The sequence below is a fragment of the Orycteropus afer genome, unplaced genomic scaffold (genome assembly GCF_000298275.1).
Source record: "Orycteropus afer afer isolate SDZICR_OR568_19922 unplaced genomic scaffold, OryAfe1.0 scaffold00046, whole genome shotgun sequence".
NCBI lineage: Eukaryota > Metazoa > Chordata > Mammalia > Tubulidentata > Orycteropodidae > Orycteropus > Orycteropus afer.
Window position 1 is genome coordinate 1,807,567 of NW_006921633.1, and position 11,532 is coordinate 1,819,098.

Below are 11,532 nucleotides of genomic sequence, written 5' to 3' on the forward strand. Positions count from 1 at the left end.
TACAAAGCAAATTCCTTTCCATACAGCAGTTCATATACATTTTGTTCCATGAAATTGACTGCAATTCCCCACAACTTAATAGCTTTCTTCCCACTTCCTTCTTCTAGTTACCTCTTCCCTGTGTCTTCCTTTCCTATGCATTCCTGCTCCCTGAGCTATCTCCCTGTGCAAATACTGCCCTTCTGTTCTCCCACAATTGATCGTTCTCAGGAGTCTATCTACCTGATGTAAATGTTCACCCCATATGCCTATCTATTATTTGGTGGACACCATAGGAGTGAGTTCAATTCCAGACCTGAATGGTAACTAGGGGCCAAAGTCTTGGTGGTCTCACCAGGCTTTATCAAGCTAGTAACTCTGTTTTTTGTTTTTTTTTTTCAATGATTTTGAGTTTTGTTCCACAATATTCTCCAAATCTATCCAGGATTTTCTGCGCTGATTCCTTCCTGAGTGGTTGATGGTGATAGCCAGGCACCATCTAGTTCTTCTAGTCTCATGGTCATATAGGCTGAGGTTCATATGGTCCACTAGTCCCTTGGTCAAATTGTTTCCATGTGTCTTTGTTTCTTTTTTAATCTTCTTTGCTCTGGATGAAGAGAGACCCATCTGTTGCATGCAGATGGCTGCTTGCAAGCTTGTAAGACAGCAGTCATTACCAAAGTAGGATGTAGAATAATGTTTTTGCATGGTATGTTATGCCAATTGAGGTTGATGTCCCCTGCAACCATGGTCCTGAGCCCACAGGTCCAACAACTCGCTCCATCAGGGTGGCTGACTCATAACTTTGCCCCCTATTAGTTCTAGTTATAAGGCCATTCTTACAGCATATACAAATACGTATGTAGAAATATTATCTGCTAACCATATAGCCTTGATTGTGGAGGCTGGAATTAAATCTGTTGCAGTTCAAATTCCCGACTAGAGAAGTTCTATTTTTAACAACTAGGGTAAACCCATTTCAAAACTACTGCATGTGAAAATGAGATGGCTCTGGAAGCTTATGTATTTTTTTAAAAAGAAGAAACAAGTTTAATTCTAAAAATAGACCACATTAAATTAATAATTGGACAAATAAGAAAACTCCATTTGAATTTTGTGTGCTGCCTTCTGCACTTTAGTCATGGTAACTTAAGTGTACAGGCATGCAATATAAGTGTGCAAACGTTTAAGGTGTCCAAAAACTTTTCAAAAAAGTTTCTGAATATATATCTTTATAGCTTCTGAAAATGTACCTTTATAAAGCAGGTTAATCAATACCTAGTTGAGAAGTTTTGCTTTCCCAAGTCTTTTAATCAAAAATAATTGCCTTATGGCAATATGAGACCATTATCACATAAGATAGTTAAAAATAGGTACAAATCAATCATCTAGGAAATTATACAGCTGCTCATTTGTAGCAATTTCGAAAGACAAGAGTTGGGATACCAGACTAGTAAAAAGAAAGATACAAAAAAGGCCTCATTAAATTTTCTCTCAATAGAGCACAGAAATGCTATTAAGGTAAAGAAATTTTATTGTAAACTTAAAAACTTGATTGAATAAAACAAAGTATTAAGGAAAAACAGAGATACAAGGTTCTTGTCTGAGCATTCCATAAGGAACTGTGTGATTCTGTTGGAAAAGTTACTTATTACTTTGGTTGTTTTTTTCCCCTGTCATTTCTGTTTTAATAATTGATTGTAATTGGGGAAAAAGACAAGGTATTTGGTCTATAATATTTCCTCAGGAAAAAATATTTTATAAATGAAGGAAACATGTAATTTAATATATCACAAAAACACATGTAAAAACCTATAAAACTATACAAACAGTATATTCTAGTTTTTAAAATTTTGAGTTCAAATTTTGATTGGTACTATAAAGAGGCAGTATATACACCTCAGATGAAAAGGATAATACAGATCTAAAACATATAAATATTTATTTATTACCTATCATTTTCACCACAAAGTTTTTTGTATTCTGCAGCTACAGTCTCATGGTTTTTGTTTTCAAGCAGCATTTTTTCCTGTTCTACTTTGAGCATTTTTTCCAAATCTTCCAATTGTCCTTTCTGTTTTAATAACTGATTGTAACTGGGAAAAAAAAATTTAGAAATGAAGGAAACAAGTAATTTAATAAATCACAATAAACACAAGTAAATTTAAATAAAATTTTCTATATAAATTATATCTTAGAACTTTGTAACCCTTAAAATTCATTGCACTCTTTGAAGAAAAATGGTTTTAAATTTATAATATGAGAAAACATGATAAATTACCGATCTTCAAGATCTTTATGTTCCACCTCAAGATTTTTGTGGGCAAACTTTAGTGTTCCATGTTTAGCAATGAGAGATTCATACTCTGAAGCCTGTCGTTCATGAAGAAGTTCCAGCTTTTCATGATCTTTGACCAGAGAATCGTAGAGAGATTTCAGGTCTTCTCTTTCTTTGATTACAGATTCATTTTCATTTTCTAAGGAAGACTGCTGGATTAGGAGTTGTGCATTCTGGTTCATGAGTGAGGTACTTTGAGAATTAAGGGTAGAATTTTCAACCTACAAAAGTGTAACTGTCATAAGACATGTTGTCATTTTTTAAAAATAAAAGATTACAATGTTAACTTTAAGAAGCCAAAAGTAAGTCATAGTAGGTATGTTCTATTATACTGGAAAATTTTAAATTTTAGCTTCCCAAAGATAAAGCCTATCACTTAATTTTTTATTTGTACTTTGAAATAATATGTGTGTGTGTGTGTGTGTGTGTACTTAGGTTTGAATTCCATATATGTGAAAGTACAGAACTGGAAATGCTCGGTTATCATTTTCTAGAATTTAGTAGTTGACAGAACTGAACAATTACTCATGAAAACTCAATTTGAATTTTTCTCAAGAGTCTAAATTCATTTAGTATTTACTTTACCACTTGGAAAGGGTTACAGAAAGAATGTTAGATTCAAAGAGGGAACTTTTTTTGCCCTTTAAGAGGTTTCAGAGAGCTGTACTTTTTTCCACCTGATTATCCTAAAATGGATCTTTTGAACTAAGGACGAGTCAAAAGATATCATTTCTATGTTCTGTTATTTTCCATTAACTAATCTGATAAGAAATCTGTAAAAATTAAATAAGGAATGGTATGTTACAACTATTCAAGATTTTCTGATTAATTATAATCAATTTATTTAAATGAGGGAAAGCTTATAAAGTAAATACAAGTAAAATTATCTTTATTTTATTTCTATGTGTTGAATGAACTTATAACTAATATTTAGAGGTTCTGGTATTTAAACAGTGCTACTATTTGAAAATATGGCAAGGCACTAAGTAAAAATATTTTCATTTAGCTTCAATTAATTAGTAAATTCACTAAGAAAGAATGTTCTTATGTCTAGCCTCCCTACTTTAAAAGCATATCCCCAAAATATTATATTACGACCTGAAGCTTGGCATTCTGTGTCTGAAGAGTGGTATTCTGCTCCTGTAATGATACCGTCTGTCTCTGAAGTGCAAGAATCTGAGCCTGCAAATTATTGTTCTGGGTCTCAAGTTGCTTCAGTTGAGTTTTCAATGCTTGCTTCTCTGCTTGCAGTGTGGCATTCTTAACAAAGAAAACACACATTAAAGATAAAAGTAACATTAAAATATTTCTATTACAGATACTTGAATTTTATACAATGAGCATTTATTACCATTTCCAAGGGAGTATCACTATGAAGTAGATTGCACAACCTTCCTTCCAAGGAGTGGCTGATGGGATCGAACTGCCAGCCTTCTGGTTAGCAGTCAGGTGCCTTAGGCACTATGCCACCAGAGCTCCCATTTATTACCATTACAATCTAAAAACCTCAACAATCATAAAAGAGAAAAAGCAAAACATTATCCTCTATCCCCAAATGAAAACATATTTAACCCATGAAAAAGAAAGTAACATTAAAATCTTAATATACTATTGTGCCTGTGTGCTTTATAATATCTGAAAAAAATATTTCTTTCTAAATATATTTATTGATACAAGAAACTAGAATGGAGTTTTTAAACTACACAAAAGGGCCAGAGTGCCCAGGATGAGTGGAGGTTGTATACAACCTGGGAGTGGGTGTGGGGGGGTCAGGATGCCTTTTTCTAATTTGTCCAAACTGAAATATAAATAAATATGGTGGCTCCATGGGTCAGCAACAAAACTAAGTGTTTTACAAATGAAAATATTTGGAAGAGAAGCATATGTATATGAATTTTAAAGGATAATGTGATAAAATCAATTGAAGTTAAACACACACATGCATATATACATATGAATATTATACATATATTCTTTAGCCCAGGAATTCCAATGTAAGGAATTTACTACCTTACATGCACATTTATAAGTGTAATAAATTTTTAAAAAATGTCCACACTATGGAATAATATGCAATCACTGAACAAAGTAAGATATATCTGTATTTGTTAAATTGGAAGCCTCCAAGATAATATAATTGAAAAATACAATAAGAATATTGCACAAATGATTCCACAGGTATAAATATTAAAGAAATTTTTCAGGGAAGACACACATGAAATTGCTAACAGTGGTTATTTTGGGTGAGGAAGTAAGAATCAATGGTATGGGAGATTAAGATTTGGTTTTATAACTTTTTTTGTTTTTAATTAAGTTTTTAATGAAGTATCTATATTACTTTTTATGTTAAAAAGTAGGAACAACCACAATTATTTTACTTATTTGCATTTTGCATGTAAGTTCTTAAAACTCATTCATCTTTGAAAGATGTTTGTGGAATTAATTTGCGTACTGCTTACTGTCAAATACTTACTCACTTAGCAATTATTCAAGTGCCTACTATTTACCAAGAGTGAGTCTAGATACCAGAGGAACAGTGTGAAAAAGACAGACAAGCTACATGCATACATGGTGCTGTCAGTAGGTAAATAATAAACAAATGAATAAAAATACGTAATTTAGTGATAAACGCTATGAGGTAGCTAAATATGGCAATGTGATACTGAATAGTTTAGATTGAGGATAGCTACTTTACTAGGGCTGGAGGCTGCTTTTTCACTTGGGGGTGTCTGTATTTTAAGGCCAAGGCCCAAGGCAGGTGGGGCTGGGGATTAGGGGCTGCTTTTTTTTTTTTTTCAGTTGTGATTTGGGTGAAAGTTTACAGAGCAAATTCACTTTCCATACAGCAGTTCACACACTTTGTCTCATGACACTGACTACAATTTACCACAATGCAACAGCTCCCCTCCCACTTCCTCCCCATAGTTCTCTCTTCCCTGTGTCCCTCCATGCACTCCTACACCCTGAGCTGTCTCCCTGTGCATATACAACCCTCCTATTCTCCTATAATTGTTCTCTCCAGGAAGGGTATCTACCTAGGGTAAATATTCACCTCATCATATGCCTGTCTTTTGTTTGGCTGGAAGCTGCAGGGGTAGATTCAATTCCAGACCTGAAGGGCAGCTAGAGGCCAAAGTCTTAGTGGTTCCATCAGGCTCTATCAGGCCAGCAAAACTGGTCCCCCCCACCTCTTTTTTTTTTTCAAATGATTTTGAGTTTTGTTCCATACTATTCCCTTGGAGGCTGCTTTTTGTATGAGGTCAGCTGTATTTTAAGGCTGGGGCCCAAGGTACAGAGGGGTTAGGAACAACAAGGCAGACGAACTTGTCTGTCAGCTTGTTGTCCAGTGGTAGCTTAAATATTGCTGTGAGGCTGGAGGCTTTGACACCATGTTGCAAAAAGCCAGCAGGGTTACCTATGGGGACAGGTTTCAGTGGAGCTTCCAGGCTAAGATAGACTAGGAAGAAGAAAGAAGCCTTCCACTTCTCAAACAATTGGCCAGTGAAAACCTTATGAATAGCAGTGAAACACTGTCTGAGATATTACTGGAAAACTTTACGAATCGCCCTGAAACACTATCGGATATAGTGCCAGAAGATGAGCCCATTAGGTTGGAAGGCACTCAAAATTTGACTGGGGAAGAGCTGACTCCTCAGAGTAGAGACAATCTTAATGATATGGATAGAGTGAAGCTTTCAAGACCTCCACTGGCCAATGTGGCATGACTCAAAATGAGTAAGAGCAGATGCAAATATCCAATAATAATGAGAAGACGGAATGTATGAAGTATGAATCTAGGAAAACTGGAAGTTGTTGAAAATGATATGGAATGCATGAAGATCGATATCCTAGACATTATTGGCTGAAATGGACTGTTTTTTGCCATTTTGAATCAGACAACTATATAATCTACTATGCCGAGAATGACAAAACTGAAGAGGAATGGTGTGACATTCATCATCACAAAGGATGTTTCAAGATCTGTCCTAAAGTACAATGCTGTCAGTGATAGGATAATAGCCATACGCCTACAAGGAAGATCAGTTAATACTACTACTATTCAAATTTACACACCAACCACCAAAGCCAAAATTGAGGAAACTGAAAATTTCTACCAACTTCTGCAGTCTGAAATTGACTGAACATGCAATCAAGATGTGTTGATTATCAATGGTCACTGGAATGCAAAAGTTGGAAACAAAGACGAGTTATCGGTAGTTGAAAGATATGGCCTTGGTGATAGAAATAATGCTGGAGATCGCATGACAGAATTTTGCAAGACCAATGACTTATTCATTGAAAATACCTTTTTTCAACAACAAAAGTGACAACTATACATGTGGACTTCACCAGCTGGAATAAACAGGAATCAGACTGACTACATCCGTGGCAAGAGATGATGGAGAAGTTCAATTCTTTGGCCAAAACAAGGCCAGGATCTGACTGTGGAAGAAACTATCAACTGCTCATATGCATGATCAAGTTGAAGTTGAAGACAATTAAAACAAGTCCACAAGAGCCAAAATATGACCTTGATAATATCCCCCCTGAATTTAGAGACCATTTAAAGAATAGATTTGATGCACTGAATACCAGTGACAGAAAACCAGAGGAATTGTGGGATGACATCAAGAACATCATGCATGAAGAAAGGAAGAGGTCATTAAAAAAGATGAGAAAAGAGGAAAACCCAAATTGGATGTCAGGAAAGACTCTGAAACTTGCCCTTGAGCAAAGAGTAGCTAAAGCAAATGGAAGAAATGACAAGATAAAAGAGCTCAACAGAAGATTTCAAAGAGCAGCTCAAGAAGACAAAGCCAATTACTATAATGAAATTACTAACTTGGAGTTACAAAACCAAAAGGGAAGAACACTGTCAGCATTTCTCAAGCTGAAAGAACTGTAGAAAAAATTTAAGCCTTGAGTTGCAATACTGAAAGATTCTATGGGAAAAATATTGAATGATGCAGGAAGCATCAAAAAAAGATGGAAAAAAATACACAGAGTCACTGTACCAAAAAGAAGTGGTCTACGTTCATCCATTTCAGGAGGTGGCATATGATCAAGAACCAATGGCATTGAAGGAAGAAGTCAAGGCTGCACTGAAGGAAGTGACAAAGAACAAGACTCCAGGAACTTACAGAATACCCACTGAGATGTTTCAAAAAATGGATGCCCCACTGGAGACACTCACTCAGTTATGCCAAGATATCTGGAAGACAACTACCTGGCCAACTGACTGGAAAAGATCCATATCTGTACCCATTCCAAAGAGAGCTAGCTGATCCCACAGGATGTGGAAATTATCGAACAGTATCATTAATATCACATGCAAGTAATGTCTTGCTGAAGACAATTCAAAAATGACTGCAGCAGTATATTGACAGAAAGCTTCCAGAAATTGAAGCTGGATTCAGAAGAGGACGTGGAATAAGGGATATCACTGCTGATGTCAGATGGATCTTAGCTGAAGGCAAAGAATACAGAAAGATGTTTACTTATGTTTTATTGAGTATGCAAAAGCATTTGGTTGTGTAGATCAAAGAAGCCTTGACTTCTTCCTTCAATACCATTGGTTCTTGATCATATGCCACCTCCTGAAATGGATGAATGTAGACCACTTCTTTTTGGTACAGTGACTCTGTGTATTTTTTCCCATCTTTTTTTGATGCTTCCCGCATCATTCAATATTTTTCCCATAGAATCTTTCAGTATTGCAACTCAAGGCTTTATGTAAATCTTAACATGGATAATGTTGAGAAGAATGGAAATTCTGGAACACTTGATTATACTCATAAAGAACCTGTACATAGATCAAGAGGGTGTCATTTGAACAGAAGAAGGGGATACTTCAAAATCAAGAAGGGAGTGTGTCAAGGTTGTATCCTTTCACCATACTTTTTCAACCTGTTTTGTTGTTGTTTGCCATCGAGTCGGCCCCGACTCATAGCGACCCCTCCTTGGGTTTCGCAGGCAGTGTCACTACGGAAGTAGGATTGCCCAACCTTCCTTCTGAGGAGTGGCTGGTGGGTTTGAACCGCCAGCCTTCTGGTGAGCAGTCAAGTGCCTTAGGCACTATGCTACCAGAGCTATTCAACCTGTAGGTTGAGCAAATTATCCGAGAAGCTGGACTATATGAAGAAGAACGTGGCATCAGAATTGGAGGAAGACTCATTAACAACCTGCAATACGCAGATGACAGAACTTTGCTTGCTGAAAGAGCATGTACTGGTGAAGGTTAAAGACTATAGTCTGCAGTATGGATTACACCTCAATATAAAGAAAACAAAAATCCTCACAACTGTCCAATAAATAGCTTTACGGTGGATGGAGAAAAGTTGAAGTTGTCAAGGATTTCATATTACTTGGTTCTACAATCAACACCAATGGAAGCAGCAGTCAAGACTTCAGATGATGTATTCCATTGGGCAAATCTGCTGCAAAAGACCTCTTTCAAGTGATGAAGAGCAAAGATGTTTCCTTGAAGACTAAGGAGTGCCTAACCCAAGCCATGGTATTTTCAATAGCCTCTTACGCATGTGAGAGCTGGACAATGAATAAGGAAGACCAAAGAAGAGCTAATGCTTTTGAGCTGTGGTGTTGGAGAAGAATGCTAAGCGTACCATCATCTGCTAAAATGACTAACAAATCTGTCCTGGAAGAAGTGCAGCCGAATGCTCCTTGGAAGCAAGAATGGCCACACTTCGTCTCACCTACTTTGGTCACGTTGTCAAGAGGAACCATTCCTTGGAGAAGGATATCATGCTTGGTAAAGCGGAGAGTCAATGCAGAAGGGGAAGGCGCTCAACAAGATGAATTGACACAGTGGCTGTAACGATGGGCTCAGGTATGGCAAGGATCATAAGATTGGCACAGGACTGGGCAATGCTTCGTTCTGTTGTGCATAGGGTAGTTCTGAGTTGGAGATGACTCAATGGCACCTAACAACAACAACTTTACTGAGGAAAAATGGTCAGGGAAGAATTCTTGCAGGAGATAGTTGATAGGAAACTTTGCTCTGAAGGAAGCAAAACATATGTTCCAGTCAGGGGAAGCAAACAGAAAAAAGACCAATATAATAGAATTAACTTACTTATGTGCCAGGTGTTATTTTAAACATTTTCCAGATTATTAGCCCCAGATAAAAGAAGGGACTATTGGAGAAGTGGTAGGGTAAAAGGTCAGATATAGGCAGGGCAACATCAGGAAGGATCTTACAGGACGTGGGAATGAAGGTGGACTTTATTTTAATTCATATGGAAAGTCAATGAAAATTTTAAGTAGAGAAATGACACGATATGGCTACTGCATTAAGACTGGTGGTGGTTGTGTGCCGTCGAGTCGGCCCCGACTCATAGTGACCCCTCCTTGGGTTTCCGAGGCAGTATCACTAAGGAAGTAGGATTGCCCAACCTTCCTTCTGAGGAGTGGCTGGTGGGTTTGAACCGCCAGCCTTCTGGTTAGCAGTCAAGTGCTTTAGCCACTACGCTACCAGAGCTCCCTAGACTGGGTTAGAGTGGGCCAAAAATAGAAGGAGGGAGGTGAGTTAGCAAAACATTAGGAGTCCAGGTGAAAGACAGTACTTCAGACTAGAGTGGTAGCAGTAAAGGTATAAGTAGATAGAGGTTTGAGTTCTATTTTCAGGATGAGAGTTGTCAGAGCTTGCTGATATACTTACATGACAGTGATGGAGAAAAGTATACTAAGTTATTAGCTCTTCAGTCTTTTTTCTTTAGTCTTTTTAATATTAAATATTATAAATCAGTCAACAAAATACAAATTAAAATTTAAAAACCAGATTAGATAAATTATATATCCCACAATCCTTTATGTGTAAACATTTTTTCTACTAATATTTTTAAAATACTTACATTTCTTTCTACTTCAATTAACCTGTCTTTAACTTTCAGAAGCTCTCTGGTAGTTTCCTGACTTTCTCGCTCCCATTTGTTATCCACACCAGATCCTGGAGGAGAGCTCTGTACCATCCTTTCTTCATCTTGTCTCTGTTTGAGAGCTTCATAATTTTTTTTCACCTAAAATATAAGTTGAAATATTTTACTGGGATGAAAAAACACCAAAGTTATATCTCTCACAATTAATTTAACTCTGTACTGGTCTAGTGGTATGAGAGATATAATTAAAAATGTGGTAATATATACATTTACCATTATTATTATGATCACAATTTATGCTTTTTAAAATGTAAATTCTTTCCTTTTAAAAGTATTAAATATACTCTGTTCATGTGCTGTGCTCCTACAATATATTTTATAATTACAGATCCTATTGTTTACAGTAAAAATAGAATAAACTAACTAGACATGTTGCTATATACTTTTTTAGAATTACCTATAGCCAATTTAGGAGCTCTGGTAACATAATGCCTAAGGCGCTTGACTGCTAACCATAAGGCTGGCAGTTCAAACCCGCCAGCCACTCCTTGGAAGGAAGGTTGGGCAATCTACTTCTGTAGTGATACCGCCTCGGAAACCCAAGGAAGAGTCGCTGAGTCGGGGCCGACTCAAGGGCATATACCAACAACAACATAGCCAATTTAGAAATTTCTGACTGTACTTCTTCCAAGACAGATTTGTTTGTTCTTTTGGCAGTTCACAGTATAGTCAATATTCATCACCAATATAATAATTCAAATGCATCAATTCTTCAGTCTTCATCTTGTATTACCAAAATTACCAAAGTGAATTTAATAATTCTCTTTAACTCAGATTATTATTATACTTACCTCCTGAATCATTAGTTTATCCTCAATTGCTAAACTTTTAAGTCAAGGATGGAAATGTTGAAAACAGTCCACCATCTGATGCAAACTTTAAGAAAGTTTATGACTCAATAATAAACTAATATTGCTACTACTGAGTTAGAAAGTAATGAGGGTAAGACTAAAGATACTAAGATAGGATGTGATTTGAAATTCAAAGCTTAGCAAGTTATCTTGATTTTCCTTTTTTAATTGTGATTTGGGTGAAGATTTACAGAGCAAATTCACTTTCCATACATCGGTTCACACATACTTTGTCTCATGACCTTAACCACAGTTTACCACAATGCAACAGCTCCCCTCCCAATTCCTCCCCATTGTTACCTCTTCCCTGTGTCCATCCCTCCATGCACTCCTGACCCCTGAGCTGTCTCCTTGTGCATAAGCAGCCCTTCTTTCTCCCATGATTGTTCTCTCCAAGGAGTGTATCTAC

General features: G+C 36.6%; 1 protein-coding gene across 1 annotated transcript in view; it reads right to left on the bottom strand.

The window, feature by feature from the left end:
• The window catches only part of CCDC88A (coiled-coil domain containing 88A), a 185,109-nt gene that overhangs the window by 33,301 nt on the left and 140,276 nt on the right, over window positions 1-11,532 (bottom strand). The window contains exons 18-21 of the mRNA XM_007938006.2: window positions 10,189-10,353; window positions 3,416-3,577; window positions 2,261-2,538; window positions 1,932-2,075 (exon numbers count right to left, since the gene is read on the bottom strand). Of these exons, the coding sequence (XP_007936197.1) occupies window positions 1,932-2,075; window positions 2,261-2,538; window positions 3,416-3,577; window positions 10,189-10,353 (749 nt within the window). The remainder of the gene's footprint in view (window positions 1-1,931; window positions 2,076-2,260; window positions 2,539-3,415; window positions 3,578-10,188; window positions 10,354-11,532) is intronic.